General features: G+C 44.4%; 1 protein-coding gene across 1 annotated transcript in view; it reads right to left on the bottom strand.

Annotated features, from left to right (window-relative positions):
• The window catches only part of LOC133502137 (transient receptor potential cation channel subfamily M member 1), a 32,686-nt gene extending 12,389 nt beyond the window's left edge, over positions 1-20,297 (bottom strand). The window contains exons 1-12 of the mRNA XM_061822579.1: positions 20,165-20,297; positions 17,439-17,668; positions 8,954-9,030; positions 7,477-7,672; positions 7,169-7,382; positions 6,504-6,628; positions 6,246-6,417; positions 5,786-5,960; positions 4,289-4,412; positions 1,814-1,886; positions 1,606-1,706; positions 1-177 (exon numbers count right to left, since the gene is read on the bottom strand). Coding sequence (XP_061678563.1) covers positions 1-177; positions 1,606-1,706; positions 1,814-1,886; positions 4,289-4,412; positions 5,786-5,960; positions 6,246-6,417; positions 6,504-6,628; positions 7,169-7,382; positions 7,477-7,672; positions 8,954-9,030; positions 17,439-17,510 — 1,506 coding nt within the window. The 5' untranslated portion in view covers positions 17,511-17,668; positions 20,165-20,297. The remainder of the gene's footprint in view (positions 178-1,605; positions 1,707-1,813; positions 1,887-4,288; positions 4,413-5,785; positions 5,961-6,245; positions 6,418-6,503; positions 6,629-7,168; positions 7,383-7,476; positions 7,673-8,953; positions 9,031-17,438; positions 17,669-20,164) is intronic.
• Positions 20,298-21,193: the final 896 nt, after the last annotated feature.

The raw sequence follows: 21,193 nt of genomic DNA, 5'->3' as shown, positions 1-21,193 counted from the left end.
CCAACGAATGAGCTCCAACTTGCGGGGATCAGTTTCCTCTGGAGGTTCTGGTTTAGCCTTTCCTTTGCCCTTCCCCTTCTTGCCTCTGTTTTTGTTGCGAGGGGCACTGGCGGGACTCTTCTGCTTCTCCTGGGTCGGGACCAGCGCCGTCGTCGTATTGGCGATTGCACCGGCAGGCTGAGGATGCAAGAAAGACAAGACAGATGTTCAAGTCAAATGACTTCGTCATTGATTTTAATATTGTAAGTTACTTCTAAGTTTATATGTAAGATCGATTGCAAGGGAATGGAAAATGTTCACAATTATGCTTTCACTGTTTGTTGTGTACTTTGTCGACACAGACTAGCTCATTGCGTTGCAGAAAGGAAAAGACAGGACTGCATCGCACAAAGAAAAAATTAAAAGAGTAGAAAGAAGGAGGGAAAAACAAAGATGCAATTAGGGGTTGGCCACACCCCTTTCTATACATTTGCTGCCCCCCCCCCACTGACCAGCCCTTCTTCCATCCATTCATTTATTCATTTTTTGTACCGCTTATCCTCATTGGTGTCGTGTTGTGTTGGAGCTTAACCCAGCTATCTTCGGGGCGAGAGACTGGGTACAACGGGAACTGGTTGCCAGCCAGTCGCAGGGCACACAAACAACCGTTCGCACTCACATTCACAGCTATGAGCAATTTAGAGTCTTCCATTATCCCTTATCGAGCACATTTTTGTGATAAGGAAGGAAACTGGAGTACCCGGAAAAAACCCATGCAGGCACAGGGAGAACATGCAAACTCCACACAGGCAAGACCAGATTAGAACCCGGTTCTGCAGAACTGTGAGGCAGATGTGCTAACCACCATTTTACCCCCAGCCCTTCTTATGTAGCTAAATAATATCACCAATATTAGAACCTAGGTGGCACGGTGGATCAGTTGGTAAAGCGTTGGCCTCACAGTTCTGAATACATGGGTTCAATCCCGGCCCTTCCTGTGTGAAGTTTGCATGTTCTTCCTGTGCCTGTGTGGGTTTTCTCCGGGCACTCTGGTTTTCCCCTACATCCCAAAAACATGCGACATTAATTGGACACTCTAAATTGCCCCTAGGTTTGATTGTGAGTGCGGCTATTTGTCTCTATGTGCCCTACGATTGGCTGGCAACCAGTTCAGGGTGAACCCCACCTCTTGCTCATTGGCAACTACGACAGGCTCCAGCACTCCCCGTGACCCTCGTGAGGATAAGTGGCAAAGAAAATGGATTGATGGATATTAGAACCTAGTTGTCTATCCTCCACCAAGCTATGTTACTAAATTCACAATAATTTTGCTGCAAGAGCATTAATGTTATAATTTCGGAGAGTGAAAAAAAAGTGGAAAAATGATTGGTAGTTGCTTAATATCACATTAAATTTAATATATTCAAAGATTTACTTTTCATTGTCGAATAAAACATTTCATGTATTGTCTTTTTCATTGTTGACACTTTTCTGCTGCTGCGCAAAAACCTCTCCACCCAAATACTTTCCCACATTTGGAGTCGACACTATAACGTTGTCATGCGTTGATGCGGGAATGATGACTTGACGCCACACATAAGGTATTGTGATCCGTTTGTCACTCACTGGTAAATTGTGTCCGTAGACAAAGATGTGATTGCGCGCAATGTCCACTCGGTTCCAGGCCAGAGCCAAACTGAGCTGGTCGGCCGCTGAAGCGTTGGTGCCTGATGAGACGCAAACAAAAAGGGGTGCACATGCGAGAAAAGGACAAGGCAGCGAGTGGCATGCGGCCGCTGGCCTCCATGCACGGAGGTTTCGTTTTTCGTCGTACCTTTTAACAAGGCCGTAAGAATGGCCATTTCTATATCTTGCTGACCCTCAGAACCCATTCGAAATACGGTGATCTATTTGTGAGGAAGAAACAAAGATAGTTTGAAAATTATAAAAATAACGTGCACATTGAGGGGAATGCTGGATGTGATGGCGTTGAAATGGATGGAAATGACGTTGCAAAGTGGCATTTTAGTCTTCTGGTGATGAAGTAGACAAAACCCTTGCATGCAAGAGGTGAAGATGCAACCAAGACCTCTTGACTGTGAGGCAGATGTACGAACCATTGATGCACAGCCCTGCCACTTCGAATGTGTATAGAATGGATACAGGTACATCTCAATAAATGGGAATATGGACAAGTGCATTGCAGCACTCAAAGATTGTATTGATTCATGTCATTATCCAAGCCGCTTATCCTCACAAGGGTTGCGGGAAAGCTGGAGCCTATCCCAGCTAGCTCAAGGCAAAGGCGGACTACACCCTGAACTGGTCGCCAGTCAGTCGCAGGGATGATATCAACACCAGCACCGAGTGGGAATCGATCCCACGCTGCCCGCACCAAAGACAGGCGTCTGTGCCACTACACCCTCAGAGAGACCACTATATTGATACATTAAACACAAAAAATGTACTTTTCAGATTGCAAAATTCTGAAATTTCGACATTAAAAGTCCTTCCATTGTTTCTTGACTATTACGTAACGTTCTAGTTTCTCGAGAGGGTGGATTTGGTTTTCATTTGCTGTAACGCTCAAAATTATACATAGAGTATATATAGTAATAGTATATATAGTATATTCAGACATATCACGAAATATTTCACTCGGAGTGTGTACTACATCTCTTTCATGAGTTTCACTTTTGGGACTACCTGACTATATTAAGATTTTGTCAAACTCACTTTTTTGTTTTCATGACCATTGTCGCAGCAATGGTTTTGTCACATATTTTGTCAAATACCAGGAAAGGCAGTTCAAAGAATTTTAGTGGCGGATCTTCTTTTTCACATCCTCTGTGAAACAGGAAGTAGTCTGTGAAAATGTACAGAGGACCAAACTGAAATGTGACACTCAAGAAATGTTTCTCACTTAACAGTTGACGCAGGCTGAGCGCGAGAGCGTTGAATTCTCGTTATCTGGGTTATTTTCACTAACAATCAATCCAATTGTGTCTGAGACTTGCACACTGAAATGTGGCATAATTTTTATTGGATTTTGCAACCCTAAATGGAACAGGTGTAAACAAGCACACGCGGCCACGGACGTGTGGTGCGAGCGCTGTTTGTCACCACTTAGTGACCTGGGCTTGACCTTTGACCAAATTGCCTGGGAACGGCCTTGACGGTGTCAAATGAAATTTCACAAACACTGTCGATCGTACATGCGTTCAGGGGTTAACGGGGTGAGGCTACACATGGCAGCAAGATCCCTGAGGTCAGTTATGGAGGTGGAAAATGTTCCGAATTTTGGAAGGTAACTGTTGTCTTGTGGTAAATTTTTATTTATTTTTTATGGGGGTTAAACATTGCTGTGTGTTACATCACTTAACATTCTCTGAGTGTCTTTTTTTTTTTTTTTGCCAGCTGCTCACTCTGGATGAATTTAGGATGGAGAGATTATGCTGCGGAACCAGACAGTGATTCACGTGTGGGTCATGACACTTTTAAACTAAGAGCATAAAAAGCTCAACATTGAAGTTGTCTCACATTGTCTGGTTTGCAAATACATGTTATGGTGGGTGGGGGGGGGGGGGGGATGTGCTTGTTGTGGTGATCGCGGTCAGTATGGGTTAAAAAAAATGTCTAAGTTGCTTATCTGGGTGTGTGAGGGCATTAGGCGGTTTAATACACGAGGGTTAAAGGATGCAAGTTCTGCGGTGATACACAGTGATAGCACTCTGGGTTGAGAGGAACCCGACTGAGGATTATAGCGGCGGATCTTCCATCTGTGTCGTGTAGTGCACGCTTACTGTGACTGGATGAGGCGAGATTCAGTGCAAAGTACCGTGCTCGGATCTTTCTTGCCCAAATGTATGGAGGATGCGGATTAAACTAATCACATCACTTTATTCTGAATGATGCGCTTTCATTGAATCAACGAGCGGACACTTCGGAGAAACACTTTTGGGATTAAAACGCTCCCTTTGAGCTCTTTGCGCAGCATCTTCACAGTGCGGCGACGCTGAGGGTTCGCCACTTTGCAACCTTTGGCTTGACGCGTGGGGATGATGATAAAACTGCAGATTATTCCACGTTCCACACATGAGCACGGTGAGGACGGGAAATGACAACCAGGTGGCAGGGATTATATTGATTCAATATGTTAATTGCAAAAAAAAAAAACATGAATGGATGAATGAGCATGGAGTCCAAATGGTTGACATACATGTTTATTGAGGCACAAAGCACTTTCAAATGGTGTAGAAAAGACACTCCCTTGTCCCCCCCCTTCCCCCTCCCCCCTCCACTTACTCACCAGTTCCCTCTTCTTCATGCACTCCATCACCATCAGAAGGATTTGCTGCGACTGGCTTTTGCTGTAGTTGAACGTCTTCTGAATGGTCACCAGCAGTTGGTCTCGCACGTCGTCGCTGACTAGCCTGGAGGAGGAGATTCAAGTTTGAGGTGTGTTCGGGTCCATCTAATAAAAGTTCATAACTTATATGTCAAGATTTGGCCCTGCATGTCATTTTATGTGGCTTGCAGAAGCTTGCCACAAATGTTTCTTGACGTCTCTCTAAAACTAGCTGTAAAAATGTTGGGGAAATTTTATAATCTGATGGGGGAATTATTATGGTTCCTGTGCAGAACGTACTTGTTGACTTTTCAGATGGAGCCATAGCAATGACAAATGTTGTTTTTTTGCACAATAATTCGCAATGTGTTGAGTGGAACAGCGGATGAGCAGATAAAGCGTTGGGCTCACAGTTCTGAGGACCCAGGTTCGATCCTGGCCCCGCCTGTGTGGAGTTTGCATGTTCTCCCTGTGCCTGTGTGGGTTTTCTCCGGGCACTCTGGTTTCCTCCCACATCCCAAAACCATGCAACATTAATTGGACCCTCTAAATTGCCCCTAGGTGTGATTGTGAGTGCGGCTATTTGTCTCCATTTGCCCTGCGATTGAGTAGCAACCAGCTCAGGGTGTACCCCGCCTCCTGCCCGTTGACAGCTGGGATAGGCGACAACACTCCCCACGACCTTCGTGAGGTTAAGCGGCAAAAGAAAATGGATGGATAATTCGCAATATGCAAACTGTTAATTTTGCACATCCTTTATTCCTTAAACAGAAGACAAACTAAAATGCTGCACATAACTGCAAATAAATTTCAATTTAAATGTCATCAATTACAGCAGCAAATAGTGCAAGTGGTGATTCTTTTCTCCACTTTCTTCTCCTCGTCAAGGTCATCTTAGTTCATATTGTTCATTTTGCTTATAAAATTTAAGATGGGATTCTGCTGCTGCTAAGTGCATGGGCAGATCTAGTTTAGGAGGAGACAGGAGGAGACTGGTCAATCCACCCCACTACTCCCCCCCCCAAAAAAAAAAATCATTATTTTTGTTGCTTTCTCACCTACATTTTTTTAAATGTAGATAAATACAGTAGAAATAAAACAATATATAATTGCTGAGTATAGTAAGTAAGTAAGTTTTCTTTCAGCGTGTCCTATTGGGTGTCACCACAGCGTGACATCTCAGATGAATGCTCGTATTTTATTTTGCACAGTTTTTACGCCGGATGCCCTTCCTGACGCAACCCCTCTTGCGGAGTAGAGACCCCCAGTGAGATATGAACTCACAACCCCCTGGTTTGCCAAACCAGTGCTGAGCATATGTTTATCTATAGTGATGGTCTGATTTGAGCAAGTTGCTGTAAATAAATGATCTGATGTCACCATAATTGTACCCTGTGTGCTATCACAAGTGCATTTCGATGAAAAACAAGTGCGATGCCCTCGTGGCAAATTGCTCACCCTCCGTCCTCTGAGAACTTGTGCGCAAAAGAAATGATGTCAGAGGCGCGGCCGCTGCCATCGCACACCACCACCGGAATCGGAGGCTCGTCTCGGAGACTCTCCAGTGCGATGGAGATCACGTTCGGACCTCCTTCCACTATCAAACACACGAGTGGGACGCCCTGTCCCAAACCTGTAAAACACACCAGATATCGTCTTTTTTTTTTTTTCAACCTGAATTTTTAAGTACACCACAAGGAGGCTGGGAGTGGAATGTGGATGTTAGAGTGCATAATGACGGCGTGAGCGAAGTCCGTGGTGACAGCTGAGCATCCCTTTGCTGTCCCTGCCTTATCTGAGCTCCAGGCATAGGATGACAAAGGGAAGCCCATGGGTCACATAGGAAACTCTCCTTTCATGAATCCAACGCACCATAAAGGTTGTAACACCCCGGTTGTCTCCCCTCAACGTCACTTACGGGTGTTGATCTTCTGCAGTGAGATGTGCTTCTCCAGGAGGCGCCGCAGTTTGACCTCGGAGCCGTACTTGCCGCAGGTGCCATTGTCGGTCAGGATGAAATGCGAATGGCTGTTGTTGAGCACGGCCAGCTTGCTTAGCGGGTTGGCCATCGTCTGGTAGGGTCTGGTCACCTGAAAGGAGAAGTTCTCATCATCTGTTTTTTTTTTTTGTTTGTTTTTTCATTAAAGGACCTCATTTTTTCCTCATGGACGCTCACATCTTTCCCAATGAGGTCCTCTTTGTTCTCCAGGATGCCCCACGGGGCGATTCCAATTGCGCACACTTTGCCCCGTGACTTGGAGGAATGGTCCTTTAAGGCATCTCCCACATGACGGATCACACCTGAGATAAACACATCGTAGCCTCAAATGAAGCCGCATTTTGTCTCAATTTACTCACAAACTGACTTTGTGTGAAACCCGAATACAAAGCTGTTGTTCCGTTGTAGGAGACACCATCTAACATTTAGTGAAAAAAGCATTCATCTGTTCTGCCTGTCACTATACATCCTTGCCATAAAGAGATAAACGTAAACACTTTATTTGGAGTAAATCAATGAGAATTTTTGGACAAATTAAATGAAAAAAAGGATTATTTCCCAGGGGGCATCTCTGTAAAGGTGGTATGGAGATGGATGGAATGGAAATGCAGTAATAAGTGCATCAAACATCACCCAGCTTACCCTCCCAAAAACAAAAAAAAAAGCTCTTAATTATAGTGTTTAAACCTGTCACAATGGGTCAGCCGCCCCCCACCCCACCATGAAGAGTCATTGTGTAATAATAGATGAGTGCAGGGCTAATCTTCTAATGTCACTAATAGTCATCTGTTTGGTGAAGGTTAAACGAATTATCCTGGGCTGTCGCGGTTCGGCGTCCTGACCTGTGTTGACCCCGCCGGTGAAGATCCAAGCGCCCGTGGTGACGGCCGCTTTGATCAAGCCTTTGCCAAAAACCTGCTTGAGTTTTGGCTGCAAGTCGAAGTTTTGGAGGCCCCCGTGCACGGAGATGAGTAACGTGGGCAGCTCCAGTTGCCAGTCTTTCACCATCAGATGCAGCAAGTTGTCAGGTTTGGTGTCGTAGGAGACCCGGATGTACTGGAGTGGGAAAGGCGGGAAGGCAGATGAGATTCACGATGCCCACAGGCAGCAGTGCTGAAATACGTTTTGCTGAGGAGTCACTTCTGCTCACCATGGCCTTGTTGATGAAACCTCCACCTTGGAACTCGATCATGCCGAAGGAATCCGTCGGGTAGGTTCTGGTGTGCTTGATCACGCTCCATTTGTCTTTGGGGGTGTCGATCTGCACGAGCTGGTGGGCCTCCTCCAGGGAGTTGGCGCCGGGTGGGATGGCCACGTGTTGCGTTGTCAGCTGACCGCACGAACATCTAAACAGAATCCAAGACGAGCCTCATTTTCAGTCATGTGGCAAATGGAGTGCAAACAGATTACTTTGCCTTATGCTTCACTCTTGATTTAAAACGTTGAATGAGCTTGGTTATTGTTAGCATATCCATGTTTTTTCCCATTTAAACCCAATACTGGCCACTCACGTTCCTGAGTAGCATCTGCACCATTTGCACCATTGATATTGTCCCAGATTATAGCACTTCTAGTCCCTTTAATCTGCATACATTTCTTGAAGTCTCGGCATCCATTGCACAATGCTCATTGCATCGGGCTATTGTTCCATTCATCATTTCAAACTTCCTTAATTGCCAGAGGACTCTGCATCTTTTTGCATATTTGTCAAAAAAAAAAAATAATAATAATTATAACAATTACTGGCATTACCATATTACTCCCTAAACTTTTACTCCTGAGTGACTTTTTTGTCTCAAAAGTATCCTTTGTCAATTGACCGTCTGTTGTTGTACTTGAGTGGCTCCAACTACCGTGGAGAAATTCCTTGTATGTTTTTGACAAAAGATGGTTCTGATTTTGGCTCCACCATCACTCAGCTGGTAAAGTGTTGCCCTCACGGTTCTGAGGACCCGGATTTAATCCCGACCCCGCCTGTGCGTAGTTTGCATGTTCTCCCATGCCTCCGGTTTCCTCCCACATCCCAAAAACATGCAACATTAATCGGGCACTCGAAATCGCCCCGTCAGTGTGGTTGTGAGTGCGGTTGTTTGTCTCGATGTGCCCTGCAATTGGCTGGCAACCGGTTCAGGGTGTAGCCCGCCTCCTGCCCGTTGACATCTGGGATAGGCTCCAGCACTCCCCGTGACCCTCATGAGGATGAGTAGCTAAGAAGATAGATGGATGGATGTATGGATGATTCAGGAAGAGTATATTCATAGCTACTCCAATGTTTACCATACAGTTAACGAGTATTCTCGGCTTGTCCAGTTATACACCGATGTTTAAGTACTGTATTTTGCATTTTGCATTTTGAGGTACAAGTAGGGCTAGTGCAGTTTTCACCCCCCGTGGTGAAAATGAAGGTATATTCTGAAATTCTGAAGTTCAGTCGACACCCTAAAGCAAAACCGTTTTTAATCCCCGAGTTAAAAAATGTAACAATATAAATATATTGAAATATTCAAAGCAAACATTGTTAACATAGCTATCATATAATGCAATTTGCCCAGCTTTCTTTTACCAAGTTCCATGCAAAAATCTAGATTTTTCAATTTCAAAATTGATATTTCAAACAGCACTATTACCTGGTGGTGTCCTTAGTGGGAAAGATGTGAATGCATTCTCTTTTCAGAAACGTCCTTTCAATCCAAACGCGCTGCGCCTGAGAAGATAAAAGAAAGAAAAAGACAAAGTGTTTGGCTCACTTTTTTTTTGGTCACAGCAGACGCAGCCACCGAAAATCAGCGCACAAAAGCAGACGGCCACACACTGCGTTCAAAAAGCGCCTCTCCTCTGATGGCCTTCCAGTTTGGAGCCCAAAATAACCCGAGTTGAGGGCAAAATGTTTGCGCTATTGTCAAGCGTGAAATACTAATTAAAAGTAGAGCAATGGGAGCTTCGCTTTCCAGGAAAGTCTTGGCAGCGGCGGTCAAAACAGTGGAAAAACAGGAACATTGTTTTCATTGCTTCACTAGCCCCAACACTTTTCCAGCACTAAATCATTTTTGTTGTTGTCCTTTTCGACTTCAGATCATATGAGTGTGACTAAAAGACATCGCTAATGGATTCTTATGCCAACCTTGTGATTTTCTATCACAAGAGAGCTCCTACTGTTCTCTGTTTTGATCCTTGCAAAATGCCAAAGGCAACAAATGTAGAGTACTGCTGTAATAATGCAGTTATTTAGTACTTTTTCCACCCATCTGTTGCCAACAGTGAAAAGATTTCAGTGCGGGTATTTTGAAACACCAACTCCCTTTTTCTTGATGACTATGACAAAGTGGGTTATACGAATAGATTTCAACAGTGTAGCTATGTGCAGAATCTAGTGAGTTATTTTCTTTTTTTTTTCTTTAGTTCTTACTCATAACAAGGCAATTAATATTTAGGAGCTGAAAAACAATCCCTTCAAATTGACATTTTGAACCAAATAAAAAAAAACACACACACACAAATAACAGCACATTTGTATTTCTGCCACTCGGAGTGGTTGATTTGATAATTAAACCTGTTGCTCACTAAATCCACATTCTACCGCTTGCACTAAAGACGTTTTGCCACGACATTGAAGTTTTCAACTCACATAAAAACCTCTGGTCCGAGCGTTCAGGGTCTTCCCCTGCAAGAAGCTGAGGTGAAAAGCCAGCTGGAGCTGGAGAGCTGCTGCTGCTGCTGCTGCCGCTGCTGCCGCTGCAGTCTCACTGAATCCCACAGGACATGACACTTGTTCACTTTATGAGGGCCGGCTAATATGATGAGCATGTGAGCGGGCTCTTTGTTCGCCCCAGTCTCATGACTCCAGTTCAAGGTAATCCTTTTGAGAGTCCCATGACCCCCTTCTCCATGCCTACAGGGTATTTTCACCCAGCGCTTGAACAAGGCACAATAAATCTACTTTGATAAGCGGCCCCTAATCTCCCAATTTGTTCAAACTCTTTTTCTTGGTGTTGCCTTTCCGGCAGCATTGAAGAAGAAGAAGAAGAAGAAGTTTGTGCGGCGCCGCAACAAGTTGAGGCTTGCAGACTTTTCTTTTGAAAACAAGCACCCCCCCCCCAAAAAAAAAAAAAAATCATTTCCAGCTACTTTGATTTCAACCCAAATTTGCATAATTGAGAGAATTGGACGCAGCCATTCTTTTGGGGGTGGATGTGGGTGGGGGGGTCGCTTTGTTAAGACATGACTGCTCTCCAGCTGGGGGCAAGGTCAGTCAATACTTAATTGCAGTTAATCTCTATTTCCACCATGTTCTGCTAGAGGAGAAGATAACGCCAAACAGTCGCCCCAATATCCTGTCAGTCATATTTTGCATTATTTTGTTGTCCAAATGTGGGTGAGAAAAGAAAAATTGCTTGTCACACAAGACCTGGCAATTAAGACGATTTCACGTTATCAAGGGCTTTGTGGCGCTTACTTAAAGGGGAAATCCGGTGGTTTCCATGAACAATGTATCCAATAGGTCATGTAATATGTACTCTATTTTGACAATCTGATGTTAAATCCTCTCTCAATTAATCGTGTTTTGAGAAGATTTTTATCGACAATTATGAATTTTCAGGGGCGCTGCCATTTTCGCGAGTCACATGACCTACGTGTGCGGATGTAACGTGTTACATGTTGCAACAAAGGCTCGAATAGATGGGACACCATTTATGCCCAGCGATGGTTTCTCGTATTGATCCTCATCTGATGAAAAAATAGCAGTGTCGGTTGATCGGGAAGACGGAGAAATACTTCCATAGAGATTTGAACCTCTGGCTGTAAATGTTGAATATTCGGATGGTTCTTCGGGCGGAATTACGCGGAGTTCGACAACTCGGAGGCCTGCGAGCTCCAGCGTCCGGGGAGGCCATTAGCCGAGCTTCAGCACCCAGGGAGGCCATTAACCGAGCTTTGGGGAGCGACCTGCGCCGGGGCTCACTCGTCAGACTACGCGTCATTCCCATCCGAAGAACCATCCGTGGCTGCCGGCGCGGAGCTCCAGGGGCCTTTGTTTACACACTTATGTCACGCGTAGGCCTCGAGAAGTCAGACTCTGCGGTTTTCCACCCAAAGAACCGTCTGAATATTCTGCATTTACAGCCACAGGTTCAAATCTCTATGGAAGTATTCCTCTGTTCTTCCCAATCAACCGATACTGCTATTTCTTCATCAGATGAGGATAGATACGAGAAATCGTCACAGGGCATAAATGGTGTCCCATATAATTTGTTGCGGCACGGGACACGCCACATCCGGCCACGTAGGTCATGTGACTCGCGAAAACAGCATCGACACTAAAAATTCGTAATTGTCGATAAAAATCTTCTCAAAACACTATTAAATGAGAGAGGATTTAACATCAGATTATCAAGATAGAGTACATATCACATGACCTATTGGATACATTGTTCATGCAAACCACTGGATTTCCCCTTTAAATATGCAAGTGAAGACAATATTAGTTGAGCTGGGAGTTAAGGCACAAAGTATAGAGGTTTGAAACCCTTACATGAAATGTTTGCACCAGCACTCCTTTTATGGTTCAGCACTACGAGTCAGAGTGGGAAAAAAAGAAGTCTGGGAACTCGAGAGGTCATAAAAATTGTCCCTATCTGGATGCTTTTTGATGTAGCTCGGGGGCTTGGGGGGGATGGGGAACTCTGTTAATTCTAGAAGAAAACAAACAGATTTTTGGCCGACGTGACGCAGTTGTTTCGGTGTGCTTAAACTCATTAAACGCGGGACTGAAAGCCCCACGCAGCTGCCACGCGAGAGCTGCCTCCGAGCGCTTAACGAAAAAACCTTGAAGATTTGGAAATACTGGCGGATCACGTTGTGTCACACGGGGAAAATTAACAAGAATTAAGACAAGCCCCAGCACAATCAACAACATTCATTCCAAACATGCGGCAGTTAGGAAACAGTCAACAACAAGAGGAAGATAATGGACCATTGTGGGTGGGATGAAATTTGAAAACCAAAAGGACTCTGGGAAAGTTTGGAGTTGTGTTCGCAATCTAAAGCCAACGCAAGAAAATTTCAGAACACTGGAGACTTTGGCACGTTTTTAAAAGGTCACGGGGACATAATATTGGGCAGTGTTTCCTAGCGCTGACTGAGCCAAGAAAATTGGATATGCATGTATCGAGAAAGAATAGGAATAGATAGAAAAAAAAAAGAAAAGTGCAAATATCTTTTGGAAATCATGACACTATCCTCGTGTGCATGTAGTTTTTTGCGCTGCTGTCACATGGGCCGAGACCTCCTGACCCGCAGCTTAGCGAAAAAGTTGATCACAGCAAATTTGTTCCACTGCAGCGACAATTCCACGTAACTTATCACACAAACCCAGAATCACGAGGACAAAAAAAAAAAAAGTTTTCTTTCTTTCTGCTCAGTATTTGATGGAAGCCATGGATCCGCGTGTGTCCAAAGAATATATTGAGGGAGAATAGTTGGAGTGGGTTGTAAGGGATTTGGGGGTCCGGCGTGGAATGTGATGTCACCAGGGTTGAAGATAAAAGACACTAATTGCTCGGCTTTGCCGCTCACTGTTGGCCTGGCTGGAGGTTGATGCAGCGTGAAGGGAAGGAAACCCACGTGGAATCCTTTACTCTTTAAGGAAGATTTCAGTGCCGCGTTGCGTTCCACGAGGGCCGAGAAAAGGCGTGCGTTTGACTCGGTGGGGCCAGCGGGAGGGGTTGACATTCGCTACATGAACATCACACTCACGGGATACGTGCTCGATCTCGTGGTGGACAAATTTGCATTAACCGCGAAAGTAGCTGTTTTTGACTCGGTGTAAATGCACTCAATTGTCATCTTGGGTTTGAAAATCCAGTTAGTCATCACATGAGAGCAACATGTCACTGATTAGCTTCGCCCGTAGACGCAGTCATGAGATGTTTTAAAGCAGCTGCCCTCTCTCTGCCCCCGAGGAATGTCATACCCGAGACGAGCCACGGCAAAAGTACATCAGCAGAATCGAAGACTTTTATTGGCTGAGACTTTACGACAAAGGGAGCCTTATTAAGGCTCGATTCATGATCTATTTTCTAAATATTAAATGACAGTGCAAAGTCATGTCTTGGGAAGTTTCTGATTTTAGTTTTTGGTTTCTTGTCAACATCTAAATTAATGCGATTCAAACCCGAGGATGAGTTTGAAGGCACAATTACAATACACTGCCTCTTTGTGCAACATCATGGGAGGGTAAAAAGCAATCAGCCAAGATGTCAGCGAGACAACTGTGAACTTTCATAAGTCTTCTTTATCCTTGGGTGCAATTTCCAGATGCCTCAAGGTACCAAACCCATCGGTCCAAGTAATAAATGTTGGGCCTGAACGAGTTCAATGAACGACAGTGCATATTTTGGGTGAACATGAACATAGTGTACTTCTGCCTGATAAACGTGATTGAGAACACGCTTGTTCTGGTGTCATTGGTTCAAGATTGCCATGAACAGTCTCGGGACTTCCATGAGAAAACCCGCAGTGAACACACTGTATGAACGGCGGGGTATGCATCGTAATTGTGCACCCGTCATTGATGTGTCCATTAGGCAGTCACCACGCTGCACCGTGAGTGCGTTTAGGGACACTCCGAAAATGGGAGTGAATGTGTTCTTTTGGTTCTTGTGTAATACTGTAGTTGTGAAACTGGATTACTCGGTAAATTATTGTTTTTATCAAAACTGTACTTGAGTTAAAACACGGTATATTCACACTGTCTTATTCCGGATTCTGAAAGAAAAAGTTGAGCAAGATTTCATGTCAGACAATTAAAAGAAAGTGGACCAGTGTGTCTCATTTTGCAGTACACGTACCCTTCTGGTTTCAACAGTAAATGGCATAGTCCACAAATGATATACTTACATTTTACAACAGGGACACATTTTCAAACTTTCCAGTAGATTGTTGTGACCTTGAAGATCAGTGCTTTAATATAATAATAGGTAGTGGTAGTTTAAAATGTCAACATATCGTGACCTTTTCAAAGCTGCCATTTAGATCAATTCATTATTTTATCACCATGCTGCTTATCGTAAATGAAGACTCTAAATCACTAGTGTCAAACTCAAGGTCTGCGAGCGAAATCCAGGCCTCCGTGTAATTTCATGTGGCCGACGAAAGCTCGTCCCCATTTTTCATCGACTTCAGTTGAAAACTATAATGATTCGTTACAAATTATGCAGTTTCTCGTTATGATTGGCTGATGATTATTTCTTCCACGCAGAACATCTGAGGTGCGGGAAAACAGGTAAAACTATGTCATGCTCTAGCCACGTCCCTAGTCTGTATACAACCACAGGGCAGCGAAGATTCTGCCTAACAGACATCATGGCTCATGACATGCCTTTTGTATTTTATTCCCTTACCGTGTCCAACTTGAGCCGGACGACACACTTCAACACAAGCTACGTTCTGTACTGTGAGTTTTGGTGTACTGATACAATTTTAGAGATTACGAATTGTAACAGGCCCAAAAAGGGAACTACTATGTGGAGCCACGACAAAAATAACTTTGACACCATCCATCCATCCATCCATCCATCCATCCATCCATCATCCATCCATCCATCCATCCATCCATCCATCCATCCATCCATCCATCTTCTACTACATTTTGGGGTCAGATTGTGGGGGTAGTATCTTTATTTGGGATGCCCAAATTTCCCTTTCCCCAGCCACTCCATCCAGCTCATCCGGATGGGGGGTTGGGGGATCCAGAGGTGTTCTCAGGCCAACCGAGAGAGGTAGTCCCCCCCAGCATGTCCTGGGTCGTCCCCGGGGTCTACTCTCCATGGGATGTGCCAGGCATCAGCTCTGCTCTAAATTGTAAATGGGATTAAGTAGTCCAGAAATGGATGGATGGGGGAGTGGGGTGGTAAAGACATAGTTATTGTGTGTACCATAATAATAATAAGGAGAAGAGGAAGAAGAAGGAGAAATTATGATCGGAATCAGAATCAATTTTTACTCACAAGTAGAAATGTGTAATCGGTGCAACATGAAAGACAAGATGGCAATAATAAATAATCATGCAAAATAGGACACAGAGTGGGCGGGATGTTGGATCAGATGGAAAGCATTGGCCTCACAGTTCTGAGGTCCCGGCTTTGATCCCTGACTTGCCTGTGTGGAATTTGCATTTTGTGGGTTTTCTACGGGCACTCTGGTTTCTTCCCACATCCCAAAAACATTGGACACTCTAAATTGCCCCTAGCCGTGATTGGGAGTGCGGCTGTTTGTCTCTATCTGCCCTGCGATTGGCTGGTAACCAGTTCAGGGTGTACCCCCCCCCCCCTTCTGCCCGTCGACAGCTGGGATAGGCTCCAGCACTCCCCGTGACCCTTGTGAGGATAAGTGGTGAAGAAAATGGATGGATGGCTAGAAAGAGAGTGAGCCCATAGCAGTTAAATCCTCTCTTCGTTTTGCCTAGTAATGTCAACACAACAACACTGCTTTTTTGTTCAGGGGCAAAGAGGCAAATACAGTAAATATTAAACTTTTGGATGATTTCAGGCATTCGTCCATTTTGTAGCATCCAACATTGGTCAGCCCGAAACCTGACCTCTGCCCTAAAACGTCAGCTCGCTGCCGACTCGGGCCTGACGCAATCATGTGAGTTCATCAATACAATGGGCAAATTGTGGATCAATTCAAATGAGAGAATTCTCCCAATAAAATATGGAGTGGGAAATCGAAGCAACGTTGATGAAAATGAATCCATTGAGGCTATCTATGGATGATATTGGTTGATTTGTTTTGCAACAGTTGAACCTTAAAGCTGTTTTATTTTTTTTCTTAGTGAAAGAGCAAAAAAGATCAGCAGGCGCAGCTTATGTGCTGACTAACATGTGACCTTATGAAACAGACCAGGTTTGTTAAGTCATGATCACTGTGCTCAAAATGTGCTTTAAGAAAAATTGTCAAAAAAACAAAAGACAATGTTCAGTTTGGCTTATTCATGTAACAATTATGCCTATTCTTGCAGTTCTACAAAGACGTGTTTCTTATATTTTTGGTTACATTATGAAGAACACATTAATAAAAGTTTTCTCATAAGGCCATAAATGTCGAGATGAAAAGTATGGGTGTACCATTTAAATGCATATGAGCAAAGGAACGATTATTACAAATATAAAATAACAGATATACTTTGTTCTATTTCTTAATAAGTACTTGAAAAAATGGTATTGAGTTTATATTTAGCAAAACATCAAATCGCATTAGAAGTTCTCTACCAATTCGATAAAAGCCATGACATTTTTGTTTACCGAACAAAGCCTTCTATAAATAGCATCTGGACTACCAAAATATTAATCGCGGCCGTATAAATGTCTAAAGTGACATTTTAACAGCTCTTTAAAAATGAAAATAGGCACAATAAAAACGTGGCAAACAATGACAAGAAATGAAAGTAATATTTTTTTTCTTGTGGCTCAATGAAACCAGACTGTAATATACAATTATTATTATGTAGTACACAACTTTCTTGTATATTTTCCTGCCATAAATGACCAAAATGACTTTAAGATCAAGATTTGGCAAATACAAGAATAATTGTGACCTTTTGAAGGTTTAATAACCAATTTATGTTTGTCTTATTGTGATATTCAGACAGTCAGGGGAGCGTAAACTGCCCCCCCCCCCCCCCGCCTCATGTCTGTTTCTTTACAAACGATTATTTCCGAGACCAGAAACTTGTGCTATAATCCCAGAACCCAACCTAACCCGATCTCAACTGGGTGCAGACGCATGACTGCTTCTACAAAATCGCAAACTGCGTGAGTTGCTTTCAAGGACGTATTAGCAGGCGTGTTAATCACATGAAAGCAGACTTTATAGAATCATATCACAGGACTTTAATCTCCCACGGTTGCCATACTGGACCATTATGAAGGATTAAAGTAACGAGCAGCTCTTGAAGCCCGCTCGGCTTCACTTAACAGTGGCACACAACATGCGCATACTCACACAGTATATGGTGCATAGGAAGTGCGATTGGTTGAGACAGAGTGTGGACTTGGACTGGTTCCGCGCCACGTGGTATGTGATGCAGCAAGACCAAACCTCAAAATTTCTTACCTTCTGAGAGCCAGACGTGCTGCGTTTGAGCGAGGACCTCTTGAAGGTCCCGCTGGGGGCCTTGGGGTCCATGCTGAAAATGCTCGAAGCGGCCGTGGGACGGCGAGGCTGACCGACATCAGCGCCGGAGCGCCGCTGTGGAAGCGAGGCGGCACAAACTGTGGTCAGACTGGGCAAAAGTTGTCAGCATCACGGAGCGCTTCTTCTCCCCTCCGTCCTCTCAGCGCCGACTGACAAGACACACATCCCAACCGGGGATATAAATCACTCGATGGCATGCTTGACACATAGACCCTTTTCCTCTGCCACGCATCCCGTAATCAGGATTAATGGAGCCGGCTCTTACGAAGCCTCAGAGTCTAATGGATGGAGCTTTATTAAATGGTTATTGAAGGTAAATCTACTTTGGCGCAACACAAGCCCAAAAAAGGGCTGAGTGCGACCATGCGAGCTGTGAAGCTAAAGTTAGCAGGCCGAGAACCAAAGGTTGCCTCAACGCATCGATAAACAAGACCCTCGATGGGAAGACCGGCCTGGAAAACATTGGACTGAATTGTTCTTTCCTATTTAAGGAGTTTCAACATAAGAGCTCCATCAAAAAAAGATGAAAAATAAATTGTTTTTTTTCTGCTCATTCTCTCACATTGTCAAGAAAGCTGCTCATTTGACAATGTGACAAAATGCCAAAGACGGGCTAACGAATAACATAGGTGTCAACGTTTTTTAACTGGGGTGCACACCGACAGAAAATGTTAAAAGTGCACCCGAGTTAATTTTACTGCTGCAGATTTGCGCACCACCGAGCATTTCAGTGGGGGAGGAGAGTGTAGATGTCGTACTAGTGTTGTCGTTCACAAGGAGCACATCTTTGGAGTGAACGTACTGAATGGAATCACTTCACAAAGTGATTCGTTCCTTTCTCAGTTCAGAGGAGTCCAACTGCAAGCCCGTGGGGCGCATGAAAAGCCCCCCACAAACGCCGACACTGACAGCGACAGAAAAAAGATGGCCGACCGCACCACTAGAGGACTGCACCAAATCAGCTTGCGTCTTTCAGGGCCCAGCCGATTGTGCTTTTGAGAAATGGCTCAGGCTCAGTTTAATTTGAAACCCACTCACTATAAAATGTCTTTTGGTCGATCCCTAATTTTCTTTAAAGAACACATCCTGCAAATTCTGCTGGAATATGTAGATTTTAGGAGCATTTTTTTTTTTTTTTAATCCTGTGTGATAAAAGGCAAACTTTACTGCAGTTGACTAACTCAGTTGTAAAAGCTTTTCTCCATGTTTGTCTGTCTGCCCCCTGGTGGCCAATGCTAATAAGGAGCTGGACAAATGAATGGCATTTCTATTCATCTCAATGGGGGGCGGGTAAAATGATATTTGAGATACGACGGGTTTGAGTTACGAGTGTGGCCAAGGTGAAAATTTAACTCTTAAGTCGAGTCGAAGGAATTTTGCTCTTATCAATGGGCGTAAAAAAATGAGAACAGCTCTCAAGTGTGACGAACTGCAGTTCTCCACCACAGTATAAACACAACCATAAAAATAGGATATTGGTGCTTCTCCAACGATGTCACTAAAGGGTGATTGTTCAATTTGGAAAATCACATTATTAATACATCGCTTGTATTAGTGTACCCGACGCTGGTGTATCCGAATAGCAATGTACTTGATATTATGTATATTTTATACAAAACGGTTGACGTGTGTATGTGTTGTGTTGTGTGCCACTCAGAGCCACCAACTTCAGATTAAAAACAAAAACACCAAATTCAATGCTCAAGAAAAAGTATTCTTAAATATGCCAAGGTGGAGAAGCAATTGTGAATTTTGAAATCTATCCTCCCCCCTTCCCCCCAAAAGTACCACATGGTAAACATAAATAATATAACCATTATCAGTAAGTCACTTCTGTGAGTGAGAACTGAACAAAACAGCAGCGAGTTCTTATGTGCTGTGTTCCCAAAGTCATGTGCTACTCAGTCAGATTTGCATACAAGCCATTTCACAGCATATTTTAGTCAACAACTCCCTCTATTGGATTCCTGATGGAACTGTTGAGGTCCATCCATCCATCCATCCATCCATCCATCCATCCATCCATCCATCCATCCATCCATCCATCCATCCATCCATCCATCCATTCTCTTCTGCTTTTCAGGTTCGGGGAGCGGGAGAAGTAGCTTCAGCAGGGATACCCAGACTTCCCTTTCCCCGGCCACTTCTTCCAGCTGTTCCAGAGGATCCCGAGGCGTTCCCAGGCCAGCTGAGAGACATAGTCCCTCCAGTATGTCATGGGTCGTCCCCGGGGTCTCTTTCCGGTGGGACATGCCCGGAACATTTTACCAGGGAGGCGTCCTGGAGGCATCCGGATCAGATGCCCCAGCCACCTCATCTGGCTCCTCTCAATGCGGAAGAGCAGTAGCCCGACACTGAGCCCCTCCCGGATGACTGAGCTTTTCACCCTATCTCTGAGGGTGAGCACGGCTTGATGAAGCCAACAGAGCGCTGAATGGATTCTGAAGAAACTAACTGGGACAAGACCCGAGGTTGACCGCTTCCATGCAGTCTTTTTAAATTAATGTTCACGCGGCTTCATGCTATGCTATGTGAGAAACGTTGCCCAGTTGGCATCCGTTATACAATCTAGTCATCTTGAAAGGGGGACAAATGCAGTGTACAAATGCACGTTACTTCAAACTCAGCACGCAAGCAAAAGTTACCTGATTTGCAAAGAGAAGTTGTTCTCACGCATTCCTCCGGTGGTTGCATCCCAACGACGGGGAGGGAACTTCATTCTCAACAAGAAAGGGCCCACAAAAAGTACTCCGACGCACCCATGTGGCACGTACCGACAGCCTCTCGAAATGGATAATACCCCGTTTCTCTGCGTAAGCAAACACTAAAGAGCTTTGTCGTCAGTGAGTGGCTTTGAATTTGTAAGTGGAGATTATGTGACACTTTAGAGGAGGTGATGAATGAAGGGAGAACGACATTCAGAGCATCCCTTATATAAATGTCCCCCCTCCCCCAAAAAATGGATTACAGTTACAAAACTGTATTCCAAGATTTTTTTTTTTTTTCAAAAGAACATATGAATTATCTGAAAAGAAGTAAGTGCCTCTGCCTCGAGGCCAACACGTCTGCCTTACACTTCTGAGCTGTGGCCAGAGTTTGCGAGCTCCCCCCCATGTTTGAGGGGCTGGCAGCGGGAGTCAAGGGTTGAATACCCAGGGGACATGTTCAACGAAGACCTAGGACCAGACTAGACCATACCCATGAGCTTCAATCTCATCTACAATTTTGACCAATAAAGTGGGTTTCTTCTTCTTTTCCTTTCGGCTTGTCCCGTTAGGGGTCGCCACAGCGTGTCATCTTTTTCCATCTAAGCCGATATCATGGATCTTCCTCTCTAACACCCACTGTCTCCATGTCCTCCCTCACAACATCCATCAACCTTTTCTTTCGTCTTCCTCTCACTCTTTTGTGTGGCAGCTCCATCCTCAGCACCCTTCCACCAATATACTCACTCTCTCGCCTCTGAACATGTCCAAACCATCGAAGTCTGCTCTCTCTCACCTTGTCTCCAAAACATCCAACTTTGGCTGTCCCTCTATTGAGCTCATTTCTAATCCTATCCAACCTGCTCTCTCCGAGCGAGAACCTCAGCATCTTCATTTCTGCTACCTCCAGTTCTGCTTCCCGTTGTTTCGTCAGAGCCACCATCTCTAATCCGTACATCATGGCCGGCC

Source organism: Syngnathoides biaculeatus, chromosome 6 (genome assembly GCF_019802595.1).
Source record: "Syngnathoides biaculeatus isolate LvHL_M chromosome 6, ASM1980259v1, whole genome shotgun sequence".
Taxonomy (NCBI): domain Eukaryota; kingdom Metazoa; phylum Chordata; class Actinopteri; order Syngnathiformes; family Syngnathidae; genus Syngnathoides; species Syngnathoides biaculeatus.
The sequence above is the reverse complement of the archived record's forward strand: the minus strand, read 5'-3'. Positions and strand labels throughout refer to the sequence as shown.